A 23,335-nucleotide genomic window follows, 5' to 3' on the forward strand; every position below is an offset into this window, starting at 1 on the left:
TATTTTCTAAGATTAGATACAAAGCTGTTTGTCAAGGGAACAATATTTTGTTTTAGATGTATCAATTTAATTCAGGTTTTCAAGTTTTCAAGTTTTTTTTTTTTTTTACTTTTAATCCATTCTTTCTTTCACAAGTTTGCTTGTGGCAGATTCAATATGATTATATTTCGGTAAATATATGACAAACAATGTTTAATAATTATCATCATTATGACAGATATTATAGACTATTTAATACCTAACTCATATTTAATAGTCACTTACCTAACCCGAACTTCACCTTAAAGGATGTTTTCACTGGTTTTGAACTAGTTTGGGTAGCTACATCCATCTCTCTACTTCTAGCTGAAAAATGCATCCAGATGACATCACTTGGAGGAACCTTCAGTTCAGATTATGTCATCTTGTTGCTCACGGTCAACCTGCTTTTCCAGAGCTCCCCCAGATTCGATAATCTGAACTCCTAATGATGAAAAACTAGTTTTTCAGCTAGAAGCAGAGACATTTTTAATTTAGGGAAGTCAGGTGACGATTAAAAGTGTGAATGTACATTTACACCCTGAACTAAAGCCATAGAAAAAAAGTTGAAAATATGCGACGTCATCCTTTAACTATAGTTAAGGTGCAGTGGGAAAGGCCGGGGAAAAACATTTTTTAATCATTTTCTGCATTGAATGCAAACTCAAAATGAGACGTCCTACAGTATAATCATATGTAGTCATTTATACTGAGCTGACACTTTGTCATGCTACAGTCCCAAGTTCTCCTCTAGAGTTAAGATAGAGAAAGATTATTGCTTTTTTCAACTCTATCTAAATGCTGTGAGACTCCAAACATATTAAAACGTTTATTATAAACATTTTATGCATATGTCAAGTATGTATGTATTTGCAACTGGGTATTTACTCTAATTGGGTTATGTAATTAACATAACCTGGTTGTTTTAAAAGAAAACTTACTCTAGTTGTAATTATTTTAACTCTACAAAACATTTTTTTTGTTGCAGTTAAGTTGTAATGTAATGTTATTCTCATGAGGAAATATTGGGGTCATGTGGTTACAGGTACAATTTTTGATGAAATGCTCTGGCAAAGGTCAGAAATACCACTGCAAATTAATATAATCATCTTCTGTGTTCCAGGTCTGTATCCGGTGTGGATGTGGATCCTGATCTGGTGCACATGGAAATGCAGGATACAAGTGGAGGTAGAGTGAGCTTCTGCTTCCAACTACTCATCATGTTATAAGGGGTTGGTCAAAGGCCACAAATCCTGGAATGACTGTGTAAATTTTTTGCATAGTTTCAAAATTTGTTGAACTTTATCGTTGGACAAACCAAACCATGAAGGCCTAGTAGTCACTATGTCACAAACCTCCAAGCACTACCTTTTATTGCATCAAGACAGATATTTGTATTCATAAGCTTCATAAGCCAAGGTTGAGAATCGGGGTTTGGTGTATCGGTAGGTAAATGGTGATAATTCACTGACTGACTGACTGTGAATCCAGTTTTCACACGCTGTTCTACACTGACATGGAGAATAATAATGAGCTAGCTTTAGTATCGCCTGCAGTGTTAATGCAGGTAATAGAACAGATGAACGGTTGACCTTGCTGGGGGAGGGGTGTTTGTCATTTTGTTGGCAAGGGTCAATAGGAAATTAGTTAAGGACGGGAGACAGGGGCCCCTGGAGCAACAATAGCAAATCTGGATTATCATATCAGCTGAGTGACATACAAACATGTTGTGCTTAACTCCCCACCGAGGGCCAATGGGGATAATAGAACTAATGTGTGTTCGTCAGTGTGTAGCTGTAAACACATGTGTGTATTCTGGACTACACTGTCTTTGGGCCGTCCCATCCCTAAACCCCCACTCTAAATAAACGGATGGAGGCAAAGTGAAAGATATGTGAAGGATATGTTTTTGCAGTGGCATTTCTCCACAAACGTCCCCTGTAGAAAAATAGAAACACTTAAATCCCTGGAGGAGAAATGCAGTCTTCTAAGCCTCTCACAGAAAGATGCTGCCTGTAAAAGCTGTCAGCTCAAACAAGGCTGGCTGTGTTTGTGGAGAGGGAACAGGAGAGGCTGTCGGTCTGGGCCTGCTGCCCAGGCATGAGAGCTCTTTCTGGGGCTGCATAGCACCACATGGACTCCTCACCTCCTCCTTCTCAATTTCCTCCTCTTGACTCCATGATCAGAGAGATAGTTGGACCTGGAGCAATCAGGCATGGCCAACCAATCTGTTCACCCTGTGCCCCCCCGTCACATGTGGCATGGCCAAGGTTAAACGGTGGCACACTACAAAGAAGGACATGGAGTTGTTGATGAACCACCCTCAAATTGGACCAGGATGAGGTTTGCACCCACTGCCGGCTGATGAGTGGGTCAAAACCCCAGAGGAATGTGGGGGGGTGGTCGATTGATGAATGAGCCATGTATGCAAAGAGGCTGGCATGCGTGTATGTTGGCTGTGCAGAAAAGTGTGAGTGTATCTTCTTCATCTGCGAATACACACATGCATGCACACATTCACAAACCTTACTGTTTGGCCTGCGGAGAGACAGACAGGGATGGGACATCCACGGGTACACAAACACACATTACTAACATTCCACAAGTCATTATTTAGTTCTTACCGTTCTTCCTGTCACACCACCTGCATTGCACAGGTGCAGAAGTGTGTTTGTGTGCATGTTCAAGCGTGTGTGTGTGAGGACAGCAAGTGGCATGAAGAAGTGTCTGTGGTACAAGCTGGAACTGAACACTTAGCCCAATCTAATAGTTTTTTAATGAGTTCTCTGCCATATGCTGCTTTGATTAAACGTTTGGGCTTTTCAATAAATTAGCCAGTCCATTTGTTAGACCAGACACCTCCTGAACAAAGACAAAGCTCAGAAAGGAATTGAGAAGTGCAGAAACAATGAAGAGGAGGGCCTCACTGATGACTTGTTGAGTGATGTGGACTCGTTTGACCCTGGAGTGGAATTGATTTGACTTTATTATGTTTAGGTATTTTCTCTGCCGCTTGTTTCAAAGAAAATCCACTTAGTCCCTTTAATGTTAAGCGATGAATCCCAACTAAGGTTGTAGTATGTCACTTCTGTTTTCTGCTACTTTTCTTCCAAGAACATTAAACCATATACGTTTAGCACAGCATTTTTAGTAGCATTGCGGCCTCGCTGATTAGCTGGGGCAAACAATAAAAGTGGGCTTTCACCGCAGTAACTGAACTGTAACGTTTGGCTTCCTACAATCTAAACTAAAATTCCAAAAAACAACTTAGTTTTTGGATCAGGGATCCTTCTGACTAGTGAGCCAATAATCAACAAGAGTTTCAAAAAAAAGGCCAGCACATGCCCTCATGTGCCCTTATGTGGGCTAGGATGACATAATTGTGGGGCGTGTGGGGTTGTACGACACTGTCCGCATCATGCATGAAGCCAGCACCAGAATTTATTTTCTTTTTCACCCACACACCATAAACAATAAAATAATAATAGAAAAATACAATATAATAATAATAATATAATAAAATAACTACAAGTACAAGTACAAAGGCCGACTTCTTTGAAACAATTCTATTATTTCCCCATATTTACCTACATTATATGTACACGTTGACTGTAAACTGTAAAATTCCTATCATTTATATCATGTAGAAAACCCTATAATGTGTAGACTTGTTAAAGTCTCTACTTGAGTTTCCCCCCTTTAACAGAAAGTTTGTATCAGTAACTACCTATAGTCATGTTCGCTAATGTTCATGTCAGTAAAGCTCAATACTTCCTGCATATGTGTCACAGTAAAATTCCAACATCGTTTCAATGCAACTTGGCTTTTGTTAAGACAAAAAAATCCACAGGAATTATTCTCTGACTGATGCTTAACAGAAAACCTATAACCAATTGGAAATTTGCAAATGAAATACGTTAGAAAGAAAACTCCTACAACCACAGTATTGAGCTACATTTACTGTGGCCCCATGATTCCATCTCAGGGAATGTTTGTCTGTGCAGCCTTCGCAGGTGACCTGTCATTCGTCCAACATCCTATTGTGTGCAACTCAGCAGCTTTGATGTGACTGTAACTGCAATGATCTTGTCCGTGTTAAAAAGGAGATAAAATGTTTATCGTATTTTCCGTCATATATATCGTCTTTTATATTTTTATAGCAGCACAAGAAGAGTCCACTCTTGGGCACCTATCATCAATTGCCTTACATAATTATGGTCAGGTTGGACACTCTTTCATGAGCTCCTTTATCTTTTATTAGGCTAAAATATCGTTAAATCTATTCACTGATTGGCTTAAAATTCAAGCAACATAAAATCGACACCCACATTTTCTTACTCCTTTGCCTTTTGTGTAGCACCTGTCGTTGGCCTGGAACGACAATATTAAACAATTTCTCACATCAGTCTATAGTTACATGAACTTCCTAAAATATCCATGGCCATTTTAGTAATTTGATGCAATACAAGTAATTGTAATCTTCGAAGCTCAAAACCTAAACTAAAATGTGTCTTTGTGTATGTATTTCCACAGTTCACACCTACTATTGATGCTCACATCTTAACAAACGGCTTGACACACTATGTATGGGTGCTGGCTTGAATGTGTAAGGTCAAGCATGTGTGTATGTGTGTGGGCATGCGTTTCCTCTATCGCCAACTCGTCACCTCGGTGAGGAGAAAAACGGCTGAATTTCAGCAGCCAATGTTGCTGATGCAGCTGCTGGTTAAAATTCAATAGTGGTTGAGCTTTGCAACGGGCACTAACCTCTGTGTGTGTCTCTGTGAGGATAATCCCTTCTGGCCATCTGGATGCTAGAACTGCTGTAAGTCTATGGGGAAGCTGTCATATCTTATAGAGTTTAGAAAATGATGTCTCAATTATTGTAGTCACCCAATTTTTCTCCCATACTCCCATGTCTTTTACTGCTTCTTGTTTTTCTCTCTGGCTGTGTGTTAGTTTGCAGACTTGTTTTAAGGTCCAGTACTTTTGAATTTACAAGCTTTACTGAGATGAATGTTTTTAATAAATTTACTCTTTGAATATTAATATAGTATTTATCATATCAATGTGGGGCAGCCCTCAATGATGGCTTTGCTCCCCGGCCTGGAGTTTGAATGCTCTCCTTGTGCTTGCAGTGGAGTTCTCTGGGTTCTCCAGTTTCCTCCCACAGTCCAAAAACTTGCACGTTAGGTAAACCAGTGAATCTAAAATTGCCCCAAGGTGTAAACGGTCGTTTGTCGGTGTGTTTCACTGTGGCCCTGAGATAGACTGGCAACCTGTCATTGTGTATCCTGCCTCTCGCCCGATAACAGCTGGGATAGACCCCCCCCCCCACCAAGTAGGATAATCGGTAACATAAAATGGATGGACAGACTGAATATATCAGTGTATTTAGCATCAATATATGTTGGAACTGAAGTTCAAATGCACTTGGAACATATAAAAACAATATGCTGTACTTGTATTTATTCCTTTTACCAACAGTAACAGCTTTATTTCCCCTCTTTTTATTCCCATGTGTGACTGTAGGTTACCTGTATGTTACCTGCCTCATCCAGAACTGTTCGGACAAAATGGTGACGGCTCAGTTCCTTGGCAAAATCGATCACAACTCACTGCTGGTACAGGATGAGTACATATTTGTCAAGGTAAATATCATAAATGATAATGGAGGTGAAAAAGGTGTTGTGTTATTGGATTGTCTTCATGTTAAAAAAAAACCTTTACCTGATGATTTTCATATCAAACACTTATAGGTATTTAAAGCAAAGATATCATGGTCCTGAAAAGTTTTATGAATTCATCATTTAAAACACAATTTAAAATTTTAGCAGTAGTTCATTTTCTTCAATGAACCAGCTTTGATTGAGGCTGTGTGATGTTTTCCAAGCTCTGTTAACTGTTTTCAGGTTGTCCGTCCCTCTGTTCCATCCTTGTGAAGGCAATCTGTTTAGAATGAGATCATTTTATAAAAATTTGCCACAAATGTCCAATTTCGATGAACTGAATAAGTCTGGGTAAACACGACATCTCAGGAAACCTTTTATTCAAATGAATTCCTTAACTTTTCATTAACTCTTGCACAAACATGCACTGGGACTCATGGATGAACTGATTAGAATGAGTCTGAATAAACATATAGGTAAAATGCAACTTGACCGGTTTGCAGAGGCATCCAGTGTGGTGCTAATTCCAGTTTTAATTATCGATTTATAATTTTAATTTATGAAAATGATTTCATCAGTTAACAGATTCAGCACCAAAAATGCCTTCCTAAGTATAAAGTTTGATTTTTTTAATCTGGCTTTTTTATTCCTGCTCTTCTGAGTTACCATTGTTTTTGAATCGCCTACATATATTATATAACACATTTAATCTGTCTTCTCTTCAGCAGCTACTGCATTACTGTCAAGATTAATGCCAAAAGTCAGACCTGCATAAATGCCACTTAATCACTTTTTCAGACTGGTAAAAAAATGACTCCCAAAAGTTTTCAAATGACACATTGGTTGTCCCACTTATCTCTTCTGTTTAATGTTCATTCTCTATGACATAGTTATCCAGCCCCATCTCAGTTATGTAACTAGACCCAACTAATTAATGAACAAGTTGATTGACAATGTATTTAATTTTGTGATATATTTTTTAGTTGTAGCCCTAAAAAACTTGTTTTTAAGTAAAATACATTATATTGTAATGTAGTGGATTTGTTTGCCAAAGATTATGGCAGAAGTATAGTATTTTTACAGACGTGAGCTCTGTGTTCTATAAAACCACAATCTTTAACTTGTAGCATTGCATTTAAATAAATCTGATGTCATTATAAAATAAATGTAGGTCAGTAAGTCAAGCAAGTAATAACAGATGCCATTTGTTAACTAAATTTCCAACAGTAAAATAAATGCTGAAAAAATATTGAAATAATGCTGCTGAATTGCAACTCTACATACATCTTACCCAAACCTACATCAGCCTTGTTATTTATTATCACTCAGTGTTTGTGCATATTTTATATCAGTGTATCTATTCAGTCGAGGCTGTGTTTGCACGCACAACCAAGGCTGTGGCTTTCTGTCTGTTTTACTGATAAGCTCTGCTGCTCAGATAATAAATAGTACTGTCTGCTTGAAATGGAAAAAAAAAAAAGAATTGCTATTCAGGACAGTGTGCAGAATTAATCTTGCCTTGTCTATAATTGACTTGCCACACTGTACAGTACTGTTCACTCTGAGGAGGCTGAGAGCTGAAACCTATTTGCATGTGATAACAGAAGAATATACATGAACTAGTATAGAAGAGCAAAATCCCTATAGTGGGGTTGAAGAGTCATATCTTGTGAGTGCTTCTGTAAATGGTGTGTGTGTGTGTGTGTGTGTGTGTGTGTGTGTGTGTGTGTGTGTGTATAGATGTGGATTGAGAAGAATTATATCCTCATTAGGCAACATTAGACCAGTCCATTATCCTCCAGGGATTATCCTTCCTGTACTCCCAGTATTACTAAATCTTTAATACTAGATGTAGGGAAAAATGGGTGGCCAGAGAAAAAAAGGTAGGGTGTGTCTGTCCCCATAATTGACAATTTATTGAAAAAGATCAAAATCTTAGATCTAGTTGAAACAGAAATCATTTTATACTATTTCTTGTCAGATAGATCTTGTCACCTAGAGCTGCAAACCTCGAGCAAAGATGAGGATCAGGCTACAGACATCAACAATATGACTATAGTTAATTTCAATCATGAGTGCAGCAGTAAATTTGTAATTTTAGTAAAATATATATCATGATGCAACCCTGTTGCCTAAAGAAAAGTCTGTTCCTATGCAACTAAACTGCAAACACGATTACGTTTTCTCGAGGAACAGAATTTCAGCTATGTTATCATGTAATGTAAATATCGAGTTGCAAATACCTTAATACTGAACATACCAGTAAGGTGTGAAAGGACAGTGTATTTATGTCTGTCAAATTATCTTGCAGCAAAATATCAGGTTTTCTTTCTGCTGTTATATGCGATCTTGCAGTACAATGTCAAGTTTGTGTGACTACAGCGTTATTCAGGCCTTTTATGGTTGTGATTAGGCAGGTACAGGAGCTGGTTAGGATCAGAGGACAATCGAGGGCTGGTGACAGATTCCACAAAATGTGTTTAGTTGCTTTAAAAGACATCCACAATCTTTCTCTAACCCTAACATCAGTGGTTTTCTTGCCTGAACCGAACCAGGCAAAAGACTCAGGAACCAAACTTTAGTCTTCTGCCACCCTCCCCGCATATCTCCTGGCAACTCCTTATCCATTAATAAAAGTCCCATCACCTTCATTAAAAGTATCAGTTGTTGTATCTGAACATCTTGATCAAGTCCAAATCATAGCTACAAAAATGTAATTGCGTTTGCAATTTAGTTGTATATTGAATGTCACTTTTACGAGACACGGTGCATGATGAGGCTGAAAAGCAAATCTGCTTCAAGTGTAAATCGTGGAGTGTTAAATCACAACCTGCAGCTTGTAGGTTATAGTTACACAGAACCACAGTACATATATTAGCATATTGAATAAATCAATATACTGAACTATATCTAATTATTTTTCATACTTTATTTTCATTAAGTACATTTTTCAAAATACAATAAAAACCCTTCGGAAGAAGGGTTTTTATGACATCAACTGACATCACTTGTGGATAATCAGATTTCACACACCAACCCAAACCTACACCCTTGACTGAATTAAATGTACAGTAGTCATCTTTGGTGCAGGCAGGTGCTTGACGGCCCCCATTGATGTTAAAGTACAACAGAAAAATATGCAGAGTCAGAGCTAAGGAGGCAGTGCCTTGGCGCACACACACACACACACTCTTCATCTAACATCAACAGCCATAGTTAAGCCAGTGATTCCTTCTGAGGACACTAGATAGCATTTCCTCCAGGGGCTCTTTTTTTTTTTTAATGGCTTTCATTGTTTCATCACTTTTTCATCACTGTTCAGCATTTTTTTTTTAAAGCAGCTGTATTCTGTTCCTTTCAATCAAAACAGTGGTTATAATCATAGCTGCATTTGAACACTGACAACGGAGGCTCAGATATCCGAGGAGAGAGAAAAAAAGAAAACCAAAAAGCCCAGAATAGAAGCACTGAATACTAAGTTCTCCATCAGTAGCCGCAAAAAGTTTTAGCGCTGCTCACTTTACAAAAAACCCAAATGCTGACAGAGAGTGTGTTTGACAAAGTGGCTTGCCGGCATCTGAGCCCATCACTTGGAATGGGCGCATTCCAAGCCGCTGTCAGTCAACACCGCTGTCTCTTACACCGAGCTTCATGCTAAAACATAGCCTCAGCTGTTTGGATATTCTGGGTTAGCACCTGTGACTTATTTGTCTTTTTGTCCATTTCCCAGGTCACCACTGGAAATCGCACCAAACATTATGTGTCCCATCGCCGCAACGAGTTTGTCCAGATGAGGTTTCCTAAGTACTCCTTGCCAAAGGTAAAGTTTATTAAAAAAGAACTTTTGATGTCAGATCTATTGTTTTGATGCTAAAGGGGCCTGGTGGCTCAATGGGTAGAGCATTGGGTTGGAATGCAGAAGGCCGCAGATCTGGATGGAAGCCCACCTCACCAGGTGTGGCCTTGCCCGTTGATCCCGAGTTTGGACAAAATGGGAGGGTTGCATCCAGCGTAAAAAACTCATGCCAACTCAATTTGTGGCACACGTTCCGCTGTGGCGACCCCTGAAGGGACAAGCTGAAAGCTGCTGATCATTGGATCTGCTGTTTTCATGCTGACACAATGTAGATCCATTTATTTCCAACACGATTACCAGGACATCCAGCTAGAATTTACCACCACGGTTTTAAACTCAGTCAGATCAAAGTGATAACACTGCATTTAGTTTTATAGACTAGAATGTCAAACCATGTCAAAGTACTTTTAGGTTATTATCAATGTTATTATTTAAATGTACTGTCATTTAAAATTAAAATGCATTTGCTTAAGTATTGCAGGTGTATTGTACATTGTGTATTGCCACACCTAGATATTGCCTTTCGCTCAATCACTTCACTCAGAGATCTGCGAATGACAAGCTTTAACACAGAGAAATATTTAGTAATGCACACCATTAATACTTTACTGAAATATGTGCACATCCGGTGTAATGTTATAGATTCACCAATATCCCTAACATCTATCCTCTGGAGATGTACCTCTGGCCAACATCAAACACACCTTACTTGTAAGTCACTTAAATGCATCTGCTAAAGGCCAACACACACTTAATGGCTGTGTGGCCAATTCTAAATGTGATTCACTCGAGAATGGTTTGACCTGGTCAGTCCTGGTAAGTGCTCAAGTATGGCTCAATTGGTGCTGACAGTTGGCAATGACAATTGTTAAGTATGTTTTTAGATTCTAGTCTTTAGTCTTAATACCCAGGGTCTCCGAGTCATTCTCACAAAGATTTATCTAAACAGGTTTAATATTTACAACCGGTATTGGGGACTGATGATGTCACAACTGAGGTAGACCTACAGTAACTACAGTTTTACCTGAACTTAGTGTTGTTTTATAGTTATTTTAACTTAATTCCCTCTGTAGGCTCAATAGTCCGCATGCTGCTTTTTTCCGTCCTTTGTTGTTTTACACACATATTGTTAAGTAAAAAAGGCAAAGTTCCCAGTCACCGACATACTAGATTTGACACAAGAACATGTAAGATTTGGGATGTGTGTCTATCTCCAGGACTTCCAGTCCTCCCCAAAAGTCGACATGAGTCTGTGGTCTGTGCTACTTCACTGGCTTTTCAGCCTTGGACATCTTACTTGTGTGGCATGTGTTGTAACTATCCAGCTACCACTGCTATCATGGTCAGGAAAACTGGTTTGAGAGCAGCACCAACTCTTTGCTGGTCTAGAACCAAGCACCTATTTCTGTACAAAAGGGGCTAGAGGTGGGATTATCATGACCAACAAGACCGTTGTATAACACACTTAAAGCCTATGGTTTGCATGTAGAACCGACTCTGAAGAGACTCTAGCAGCCGCTCAAAACTAGTACCTAATTCCCACGGGTGGAAAAGATTTATCAGGATACCCACCACGTTCTCATTTCCAAGGTGCCAAAAAAGCTCCACTTTGTCCAGTCCTTTCTGCATTTCACGGTGACGCTTAAGGTACTTGTCCGTGACAGATGCTCGGAGCTTTAAGAGTATTTCAATATTTGAAGTAGTTAATATTTGAAGATTAAAGCAAAGACATAGATTAATAAGTAAAAAAGTGTAATTGGGAGCCGGATGGGGTCTACAACAAAACACGGGACCATTTGCTTCACCCATTACGTTTCCCAATAAATCAAAGTGTACAGTTGAAGGCGAAATGGCTATTCTGTCGCTCCAGGGATACAAACCTGTAACTTTACAGCTGTCTTCTCACCATGTACCACTTATTTGCTGGTGTCAGATGATGGTACAGTGCCTGTGTCTAAATGAATCCCAATACTGGCCTGATACACAATAGTGCCCATAAAATATTCAGCACTAAGCATAGATCCAGTTGCATCCTGCATCACTGACAAAAGCAAAGACAATAAATAAGCTAAACTGTGAGACAAGACAGGTCAAGAACTTTTCCTTACGGCATTAGTGGCACAAGGGGCCGTTTTAGGCACCACACCAGTCTGAGTGCTATTGAATGGCGCTGATTGAATGCAGAGCCTTGGGAGTTGTCTCATGTATTTTTTAGCTTTAAACTAAGAAAGGGAAACTTTTAAGACAATCACTGCAATTGACACTGTCTCAAGGAACTGTGCACACACACACACACACACACACACACACACACACACACTCTATCCAAGAAGTGTATACAATTACTCATGTTAAACTCCAGTCCACCACTTAGGGAGATATTATGTTTCAATTGCTTAAAAACGTCAGCTACAGTACTCAGTGATCCTCGAGGAAGGTGAAAGAGATTGAATTTATCCCCCACGCACACGCACACACTCGCGGCCCCTCGAACATAGAGACAATTGCATTCAATTTGATTAGGTGTGGCAGGAAGCTGGTGGATAAATCAGTTAGTGTGTGCCTCCAAGTGTGTTTCGTTAAAGTATGCCCTAGTTGCTCGCTCTTGTCTCCCTCTCTCTCTACATGTGTCCTCTTACTTGGGTGAGCAGATAGGTCACACGGAGCGAGGCTTTTAACTCGGGGGGTGGGGATAGGGATAAACAGAGAGGGAAAAGAGGGACAGAAAGAGAGATGCAAAGGAGGAGAGAGGGGTGTGTGTGTGTGTGTGTGTGTGTTTGAGGGTGACAGAGGGAGTGTTTCCATGTTTTTCCACTGTGAATAATTGAAAGGCTGGAGGATGAAAAATGCAGAGGCCATCAGAGAGAGCAGTTTGGCTCTGTCCTGTGAGACCTGACCCAAGTTATGGATTAAGCACACACACACACACACACACTAATGCACATTCATGTGTATACAGCTTGCTAGACTGTGAAATCATCACAGGTGATAATTGTCCCGTTTTGCTCTGCTTCCAACTTCTCTGCTGCGGTAAACCATCACCTTTCTACTGTATAGTTAACCTAATAAGATAATAAAACCACAGTCAACTAGTGTGGACCACATTGGATGTCTTGTTCAAGCAAATTGCAGCAGTGGTACTTTTTAATAGCCGTACCTGCTAATTCACTAATATTACATTTCGACAGGAGTCATTCTTCCACATAACCGTTTTTGCATTGCAACTCTCCCAAAGAGCAGCAATTTTATCGTATTTGGAGCACGAAATTGACACATTCAGGCTAATGCCATAATTACCTTGTCTATTTGTGTGGGATTCTGTGTTTGGTGTGAGAGTCAGTTGAAATGCTTCATGTGATGCACAAGGTGAAGCTGTTTCAAACATGAGTATAAGTGAGAAGTATGTGTCCATTCTGCTTCTCCGTATCATCATTAGGTATATGCTAATGACATCCTCGTTTTCTAAATTTAACATACTTTCAATAAACCCCATTCAGAGCCTAAACCACTATAACATTTTACAGCAGTGTGATGTAAGCAAGAGTCGACTGTGCACACACAACCTCTCAGTGCAGGTTATGGCTTTTTGGAGCATCATTTTTTTAAACATTTCTTAAGCAGTGTGTCACCAAGTGGAGCGGTGTGTGTGGGTGATGTTTTTTTTTAACTGGAGACAGATTAACAAGCTCACCCAGGTTGCAGACTGACTGACAGTATAAAATCTATAGACATTACTTGTGAGGAGTTTAATGTTGGTTGTTTATTGAAGGTTATAATGTCTAAAAAGCATAAAAAGCAAGTCATACTTTTACATTGAGTTTCAGCTGATTTCATTCCTAAACTTTGAATAAATACTACACATAGCCGACACAAATTATATTTCACACTATTTGTATTTCTGACGACAACAAATTACTATTAAAATAAAAGTTTAGCTGAGAGATTGTGGCCTATAGTGTTGTTACAGAAAGAAGGTTCTTCCTTAAAAAAATCATTGTGGCATAAAGCACAACAATTTATTTCTATTTTAGCTACTTTATTGACTTATTATGGTTTCAATGTTATTATCAACAGCTAAATAATAATAAATCATATCACACAAATAGAAACAATTCAAGATAAAACTATACAAGTGACCTGTAAACAACGTGCTGCACTGTAGAGAAATAGAGATTTTATTTTTCCCTTTACTTTGATGGAGAACAGCATTTGTTCCTTAGGGAGCTTTGTTGCTGCTCCAGCCTTAGAAGCTAGTGTAAAAACATTATTGTTAAAAAAAAATAAAAAATAGGTTGCATTTTACTGTTGTTTTGTTGAGGCGTAGCCACACTTTAAAGCATGTAAGCCGCTCCAACATTTTGACTGAGGCTCACAGAGTTATCACATATTTTGATATGCTTCAATAAGGCATTCGTTTCACCTCAATGTTTAACACATCCGGTTATTTTCCAAGTTAAAACCAGCTATTCCAACCAATGCACAGCGAAAGGCAGATAAAACTGGATTTTTTTTTTCACAGCACAAAGTGTATGAATGTGCACAGCACTTTGTGTTACTTTCAGTTTTAGTTGTAATGACCTCTTCTATTCTCCAATCAGTCCACTCTAAAACAGTTTGGAGCCTTCTGTTATTCATATAAATACCAAATTACCAGCCCAATTCCATGTATCTATGCCACTGAATCTGTGTGCTACATGAGAAATCGGCAGCCCCTAATCAAAAAAAATATGGACGATGTGTAAAACATAAACAAAAACAGAATGCCATGATTTGAAATCTCATCCACCAATATCTTATTCACAGTAGAACATAAGCAACATATCAGATGTTAAAACTGAAAAAAACCCTAAAATTTCATGGAAAATATTGGCTCATATTGAATTTATTGGCAGCAACATATCACAAAAAAAAGGGAACAGGGTTATGTTTACCCTTGTGTAGCATCCACCTTTCTTTTAACAACTGTCTGTAAACGGCTGGGAAGTGAGGAGACCAGTTACTGGAGTTTTAGGAGAGGAATGTTGGAACGTTGTCCCATTCTTGTCTGATGCAGGATTCTAGCTGCTCAACAGTTGTGGGGCTTTGTTGATGGATTTTGTGTTGTATGATGCACCAATTTTTTTCTATTAGTGAAGTGTCTGGACTTCAGGCAGGCCAGTTCAGCACCCGGACTCTTCTCCTGCGAAGCCATGCTGTTGTGAGGGATGTATTATGTGGTTTAACATTGTCTTGCTGAAATATTTCAGGCCTTCCCTGAAAGAGACGTTGTCTAGATGGGAGCATATGTATATGCATATATAAACAAATCTCGAATGTTGCAGTCCTGATCTTTATATAGCTATAAATGGTGGCATCTATTTAATTATTTAATTATTTATTTTATGATGACCATAATTATTTATTTATATACTAGTAAATAACATTGAGTAGTTTTAATATTGTTCTGAAATCTCATAGTTTGAACAAGAAAAACAAAGTGAGGTCTAAACAGTCACTTTACCGTGGTCAGTGATAAACATCCCCATAGTTACACAATCTCTCCGTACCTGGATTATGCTAACAAATGACTCACTGATGGATGTCTGTATTTCCCTCTATTTCCCTCCCTCTGTATTTCACACTCTGTATTCTCTGGTGTTAATGAGAACCCTGTTCTCATTGATTTAGACTGGACTCAGAGTGACTCAGAGTCATTTTTATTTAGCTATAAGACTTAGAGCGCCATGGTTTGCATGACAGGTGAAAGGAGAAGTAGTTCCTATCAATTTCATTATTTAGACTATCCAGCTTAGTTATAATTACTTTTTACTGTGCCCCACTATTAATGAAAGACATTTATCTCAAATTACTGAGTTTAGATATCAGTCTTTTAATATGCAACTCGATTCTAGAAGAGGAAACACTGAGACTGGTAGTATCGATATTTCAGGATCAATCCACAGATTGCACCCTGTGACACCATGTAGCCCACTAAGAGGAATATCCATAGGCTAACTAGCACCCAGTGTACTGTCTGACATAATGAAAAGTGGCAAAAACCTGAAGCTCTAAAGTGAAACCTTTGATATTCTTTAACAAATGGGTTGTAGTTCAGTATGTCCATTAAGTGGTAGCATACAAGTAAACACTGGTATTAAACAACCGCAGAAGCAAAGGCATTGCTGGTGGTGTAAAGCTGAATAGTTGTTGTTGGATGTTATATTTACTAGTGCAAAACTGGTATGTGACAAACTTGAACTGATTAAAATATTAGTTTTTTCCCAAAATCAGCTACTGCTGTGAAATGACACTTGACAAAGTAATTTGACTCTACCTATAATCAGTAGGAGGATTGATCTTATCATTAGGAGCGTATATTAAAGAAAGGAAATGAAGAAGCCAGTCAAGGCTTTCTGGAAGGTAAAATGTGTGGCTGACCATATCAAAGACCTCTTCACAGAATTCAGTGTGAATAATGCCCTAGGGGCATGATGAGGGTTTTAATATGATTAATCGGATCTGTTAGAGTGTGAAAGGAAATGAGCTCAATGCTGCTCAAAGAGGGTGAGCACACAGAAGAGGCTATTATGTCACAGCTGACTGCCAGGGGAAATCTGGCATCAATTGTTCGTATTTTTTTTTTTTTTTTTTTTTTTTTGTGTGTGTTGTGTAGTGTTTTTTGTTTTTTTTAATGAAATGAGCTAGACATTCCTCACATCATTCTGATCAAATCTGGGTAATGATGAGTTGAATTTATTAAAAAGAGACATGAAATGACACTATGTAAGAGCTCCAACCACACATAGGAGAAATGAAATAAGTAAGCAAACCCCTTCTCGTGCCTGCAAAGTATTACAGTTTTATATGTGGCATGAAATTAGTAGGTATGGAGTTTGGTAGGAGCAAACGGTCGTTGAGCAAAGGCAAGTATACAACCGGAGCAAAGCCAGGAACGTCAACCATTATAGCCTTTAGAAAAGATGTCAAAAACCTGGATTTGTGTCCTGTTTGAGTGAAATGGTTGGAAGAGATACAACAGTAAAAATGATGGACTACAATCTGAATACTCGAAATGGAGAATTTCACTGTTATCAAGCCATTTATTGGTCAGTTATCACCGATTATTATGCCCAGAGTATTGGTTTAGTAGGTTTATTATCATCTATAAGTGTGGTGCTTTGAAAATAGAGTATTAGTTTTTAAATAAAAATAAAAATATTGGTAAATACATTTAAAAGCATGTGGGAATAGAGGGGTGGTACCTCATTTCAAATCAAAGTTGTTGCTGTGACCCACATCACAATCTTTCCTCGAAAACAAGCAAAAGTAAAAATCACATTTGGCCCAAACCTTAGAGCTTTGTGCCTTAGTTGTAAATGCGTTGTTTAGCATTGTAACCATCACTACAGGTCTATAGGTCTATACCACAACCTACTGTGCTTACTGGCAGGTAGAATAGTGATCTACAAAGCCCCTTGTGTAGAACTGAAAAGCTTGATAACATCAATATGCCTTATTATGGAGGCTTTGCTTTGACAATCCTAATGAGCACTGGTTATAAATTCTAACCTGCACCATGTTAATATAATTTCAAGGCATGTTGAACTAGGAAATATACATTTTGTGTGAAGCACAACCATAAGCCATTATCAGTATAGCTTTAAAATTATTAAATTATTTATCCACAGCAATCATTGCTAAAAATGCATAAAATGCTCGAGTCCTTAATTGCAATGATCTATTTAAATAAGAGTTTTTCTATTTTGAGAAGGCCTTTCACAATAAGTATTTCACAATAACCTAATGCATGAAACATAACTTTAATAATTATTCCTGAGCTTGTCACTCATTGTGTTTACATGCATGATTTTTTTATTTTAGTTTTTACATGAAGTTGTACGTCATCAACATTTTAGCCAGTCGCTTCCTGCTGCTTCTGTCTTTTAATCTCATCAGAGGTCAGGATAATGGTTCTAGGTTGGAAATGTTGCAAGATAGCTGTCTACTTTCTGCGTGGTTGCTGGCTAACATAATCTTTGATAGTTTCCCAAGCTTTAAGATTACCACTTGATAATAGTTGCGATGGATGTGTCCTCTGTTGTCACAATTTGACCCTTTAGTTAACTTTGTGCAGGGATTTTAGGTGGAGAGGTGTAACATTCAGGTTGCTTAGGGACAGTTGGTCAAACGCATTTGGTCCACATCAGTCCGCTCTGTGTTGACACACTGACATTCCTGTTTTTTTGCTTTGGGACAGCTCTCACGTGTTAGTTCGTTCATTCAATTTGACGGAAACAGCTCAAACACAAGCACCTTACATTGAATTGAAGGTTAGAAATCTTTTGAAATATCCACAGATCCCAAATTAAATGCAACTTTTAATCCTCTGTCAATTCTCCTGCTATGTGTGTCTTGCCATGACTCCACTAAGCACCTCTGCTAATCAGTCTCCTACACTTTGGCACCTGCCACATATGTGAGACAAGTAATCAACACATTTAGAAAGTTCTCATTATGATGAAAAACAAATTAATACAAGTGGAGTTGCGTTTCTTTCTGCAGCCATGTGCAACATTTCCAAAGATACCTTGGTCATATTCAGACGCTATGTGCACCGGAAAGACGTAAGGCTCAGGAACCAGGTGCTACAGTACCTCAAACCAAGTTTGAGGTCAAGTACTGTAGGTGTAACAACAAGACAAATTACCACACTTTAACACAAAATAAATCAAATCAGAGATTGATGACATCCTGTTGGGATGTTCATGGGTAAGATGATTAAAAGCCAGTGTACCTAAGATAGACAGGCGCCCGTAGGTGGCACTACATCTTATTTCCCATTTCAGAACATTTTATAATGTAATCAGAAAACCACAACAAAATAAAACGTAACACAATGTTCTGCTGCCACAAAATCTGTTTCATCTTTTCACTCCACGGTTTCGATCATTCATCCTCAACCTCTGCAAAACCTCTGCCCCTGTGGATTGTTAGATGCTGTTTAGCTTTCGGACCAGACTGTGGCCTTTTGCTACTGTCTCTACTTTACCGCTGACTAATCCCATTACATCTGTGGGCTCATTGTTGTGGGTAGTTTTTTGCCGTATATCTGCATGGACTGTCTCTACACAGTCTAGAGACTCTCCATCCAAAATAGTCCTTTCTGTCTTTTTCTTTTAATATTCATTATAAACCATCCTCAGTTTGGCAGATCTCAAACACTGGAGGAGTCTGAAACAGCTAAGCACAGTGTTTTTGCGGCAGGTCTCTGATCTTTCAGGGTGGGGTGACTGTGGCCCTGACAGAGATGAATGGAGAATGTTTCTTTCAGAGGGCATAAAGTGATGCAGTACCAACAAGACGGATGCTGGTAGAGATATTCTGCTATTTTACCTCAGGATTTTAGCTGAAGAATGCACTTGACGCCAAACAGGTGGCATTTCAAAACACAAAGCTTGTTGTGCCAGATGCTGTGCTCCCCATGACCATTAGTCTTTCCTTTGCCCTTACCACTACATTTAGCTCCTTTAGCTATGGTGAAATGTAAGAGGCCAGCTCAAATGCCACTGACTCTGGTAATGAACCAGGCAATACACTATTTTTTACAGCACATTTTGCACAGTTCTTTTTGCTCTCTGGCGTCATTCCTCTACATTTTGGGTCTGCATTTTGCAGATTGTGGTACCAGTTTAAAGACAAACTGGGATCCAGTTTAAGACAATCTCCACACTTAGACCCTTGATAAGAGAAGGTGAAATGAGGTTTGTGCTTGTAGAGCACAGTGTAGCTTATAAAAGCCAACATTGTATTCAATCCGTCAGTTTGACAGATTTCTAGACTTGAGGCAACTGAGAAAAACTCTCAGTTTGACTAACTGACATAGTTGCATTCACACACCCAAACAGAGTTACATGACTGTTCTACATGCCACAGTTTACAAAAGCAACCCCCTGACTCATCTCTTTCTTTTCCCATCTATACCAAATCCTCCCAGTGAAGCTTGTGTTTTATGTCTGGTTGCTGAGTGCAAAGAAAAGCTTCTTTCAGCTGCCGTTCATCCTAATCCTGTTCAATGTTGGGTTCTTATAGTTACCACAAAAAAGAAGAAAGTTCCAATGTGTTGCTTTCCTGCATGTTTTGATGTCTACATTTAAGTTGTACATTTTACCATCTCTTCTGTAATTTTTTTCAACTATCAGACCGATGTGGATACTTTGTTTTTAAAGTACAAAACGAAAGGCTAATTTTCACCTGGTTTATCAGATATGGTGACTTTATAGCAGGTGCTAATTATATTATCACTTCTGTTGTTGCAATTTGGGGGAACAAGGAGTTGTGTTAAACAGCATTGATCAGGGCAATGCAGCTGCTGACAACTTATATCTAACCCTTGCTGTTGATACATGTGAAATCTGATCAAATGAGAGAGCAGTGAAACACAGCATACACTCTATAATCATGTATGTTTTCAGTATGCAAGTATGCACATGTTCCGCCGGTGTCTGTATGAATTCATGATTTCAATCTTAGATTATGTATCTTCTGCAATGTAGAATTATGTTTTCAGCAACTCTGGGTGGAGGGCTGACATTTAATATAAGTTCCACCTCCTCCTTAAACTCCACACTGAGCCAATTCAGCCTTTATGGATAGAAAGTAAGGATATAAAGGGAAACAAAGGGAAAAGCAAATTCAAGCTAAGATGCAGAGAAGGTTGCAGGTGTATTTCCTCACACTCAGTGGGATTGGTTGGACTGCTTGCAGGTTGGTGGATTTATTGAATGGATCATAGGTTTGATTGACGTACTTGTTGCCATTGCTCAAATGTCACTTATTACTGTAAGTGCAAAGTGCAGTCACACTCTTCAGTTACACTTAAGACAGAGGTAGTGCCGTTAGCGCAATCTTGGTAATATGCATAAAGCCTTTAAAGTGATTGGGAAACTGTATTTATCGATTCGTAACTAAGTGACAAAAAAAGGAACAGAAACAATTGATCTGAACATTTTTTACAACGTAAGACTTGAAATTAGTGTGCATTTCACGCTAATGTTGCTTCTTCAATTTCACAAATGAACTCTGTGAAATGAAATTGTGTAAAATTGTCGATTCCCACATGTAGTGTACAGCGGGGGATTGTACATATCAAAGGCTCCATTAAAACGGGAAGAAACATGAGAACTTGATTTCAGAAAGGTTGCAAACTCTTTGCCTTCTCACATGCATCTCCTCTGGTAATGTTTAGAGACATCCAGGGTTGCATATGTGCATATGTCAAAATATTTTTAGCAATGCAAACCACCTTTCCTGAAAAGCTAGGGCTTTTTTTTTTTTTAATTGAAATGCAAAACTTTGTTAAATAACGTGAACCTTTGTTTATCTGAGAGAAGTAAAAATATATTATCTTCAGTGTTTCCACTGGCAAACTCAATTGTAATTTTATACTGTAAATATATAAAGTCTCATGTCCTTCCTTTTCCAGAAATGGATGCATGGATGGATACGTGGAGTAATCAACATTTTCACAGTTTTGATTTCTATGTGTTGTACTATAGTGTGTGATCCTTACTTTTTTTTTTTTTTAGCTCTTTTTACAATGTGCAATAATTAATACTTCTACTAACCCCAAGTGCCGCATCATTTGGACATAGAAAATCTTTCTATGAGTATGAGTTTTCATCTCAGTAGTCTGAGAAGCGTAGCCCAGCAGACCTTCAGGGACCCCTTATTGTGATTCAGTGGACTCACCTTTTGGTTTTAAACGGCGACTTCAACAAATTTTCAACTTGCATCCTATGGCTTTAGTTTAGGGTGTAAATGTGCATTAATGCTTTCTCTAATTAAAATATTTATCCAAAACTCCCCCGGGTGACATCACCCAGAGGAGTTTCTCATAATTTCATCATTGATCAACAAGATGATATAATCTGAACCGAAGGTTCCTCCAAGTGACGTCATCTGGGGGCATTTTTCAGTAAAAGTAGAGAGATATTTTGATACAGGGACGTCAATGGGGCGTTTAGTGGCATTTATGTACTTGTACTATCCAAACTAGAACCATAAGAAGCAAGTTCAAAATCACGGAAGGCATCCTTTAAGGCTGCTTGTTGGTAGTTTGGTAGTTTTCTGGGTCAACTTACTTACTTGGTCGGTTTTGTTAGTGAGTGTCATGATCTGTTGGATGGTTGGTTAGTCACCTGATTGTAGGGTGAGTTGGGTTCAATAGGTTTACTGGTTGAATTCTTTGCTTACATTTGGCCTTTAGCAACAAAACTGGCCCAAGTTATAAGCTGAAAAACATAAAGCAAACACATCAGACTCCCAAAAGTGGTTGCATTCTTAAATGCAATATCAAAAAGGCAAATGAACTGCTAACTCCAGTTATGCAGTACTCATGTGCCCAGCTTTGTTCATTTTTCATTCTTTTGGTGTAAGTGTCCTCCTGGCAATTTGCGCCCAGCTTACAGAACGACTCGGAAACAGTACATTGAAATGAAGATCAGTGCGAAGCTTTCACTTCTATTATTACTCTGAGCTATAACCATAAATTCAAGTGGAATTGAGTGCTTGTGTTTTTTCACAGCAACATTGCCCCCCCCCCCCCCCCCCATCGATGGCTTTATTTCAAAATGTTATGTTAATGTAATCACATAAACAGACAAAGTGCCGAGTCATGCTTTGTTTCCTTGTTACAGTCTTTCATGAGTGGTGAAGTGAGTGATTCACATTGGAGGCTCACAAGCTTTGACAAGTACACCTAACAAGTTTTCTAAGTTGCCACAACAGTTCTCCGATAAATGAAGTGTCCCCCCCCGTCTCCATCAGTTAGTTTCCGTGTAGCTCTGTATATATCAGATGTTGTCTGCCAGTGATTGGAAAACAACTTTTTTGTCAATTAAACTTTACAGTTCTTTCTGCTTTACCAGTTTCTCCTTCTCCCACCTCTATCTCTTCTTCCAGGATGTTCAGATAGTGAGTACAGATGAGAACCAGGTCTTCCTAGCCCTACAGGAGTGGTACCAGTCAGACACGTATAACCTGTACCAGTCGGACCCTCAGGGCGTCTACTACTCTATTGTCCTGGAAAATGTACGCAGCACCAAGCAACCAGAGGAGAATGTTCTCATCGACATCCTGGAGGTGAGATAAAGAGGTTAGGACATTGTTCAAGACAATAGAAAATGTTATATAGTATGTGAAATATGAACATTAACTAATTACAAATTAACTTATTTTCAAAACACGTTAATGTTCTACAATGGACAACAAGGAAACTCTGTGGCCCAGAAGAAAGAGCTTTATCCAACGTTAGAATTACATATCATTTATTTTATGTCACAGTACAATTATTATTTTGTTTGTTTTTTTTTTTTCATTTAAGAATGTCAGGTATTTGTGCAAAATGTAACCATTGAAATCATAATGTTTTCACCATTTGTATTGTCCAACATCTTGATATTTTGTGTTTATACTGGTTACAAACAGGCTGCAATAATCAATATACAGATACTTGGTGACACTGCAGACCAGTCCACAGCCTCACAGAAAGTCTGCTTTACAAGTAGAAACGAGGAGAAGCCAACCTTTAATGTTCTGCGCTCAACCTTGTAACGTTTCTGTATCTCCATGTTGTACATCAACTACAGTAGAATGAAGTGATTTTCTGTGCTGTTTTTACATATTATTGTTGGTTTTCAGATTATTGCGTGATTTGGTTGGGTCATGGTTCCTTCAAACCAATGTGACAATCATGAACAAAGAGGAGCACAGAGTCAGTGTGTCTATACACTGCAGTGTTTTCTATATGTTTTAC

The 23,335-nt window shown here is 38.6% G+C and overlaps 2 protein-coding genes across 10 annotated transcripts in view; one reads left to right on the top strand and one right to left on the bottom strand.

Annotated features, from left to right (window-relative positions):
• sorcs2 (sortilin-related VPS10 domain containing receptor 2) overlaps positions 1-23,335 on the top strand; it is a 291,572-nt gene that overhangs the window by 241,061 nt on the left and 27,176 nt on the right. For all 7 annotated transcript variants that reach the window (XM_067522965.1, XM_067522964.1, XM_067522966.1 and 4 more), the window contains exons 6-9: positions 1,142-1,206; positions 5,551-5,669; positions 9,418-9,507; positions 22,483-22,662. In XM_067522965.1, coding sequence (XP_067379066.1) covers positions 1,142-1,206; positions 5,551-5,669; positions 9,418-9,507; positions 22,483-22,662 — 454 coding nt within the window. The remainder of the gene's footprint in view (positions 1-1,141; positions 1,207-5,550; positions 5,670-9,417; positions 9,508-22,482; positions 22,663-23,335) is intronic.
• LOC137137091 (macrophage mannose receptor 1-like) overlaps positions 22,519-23,335 on the bottom strand; it is a 38,133-nt gene continuing 37,316 nt past the window's right edge. The window contains exon 8 of one of the 3 annotated variants that reach the window (XR_010915679.1): positions 22,519-22,656. The gene's annotated coding sequence lies outside the window, so the exon portion shown is untranslated. The remainder of the gene's footprint in view (positions 22,657-23,335) is intronic. The other 2 variants (XR_010915677.1, XR_010915678.1) reach the window with 2 other exon arrangements.

This window comes from Channa argus, chromosome 12 (genome assembly GCF_033026475.1).
Source record: "Channa argus isolate prfri chromosome 12, Channa argus male v1.0, whole genome shotgun sequence".
In the NCBI taxonomy this organism is placed as follows: domain Eukaryota; kingdom Metazoa; phylum Chordata; class Actinopteri; order Anabantiformes; family Channidae; genus Channa; species Channa argus.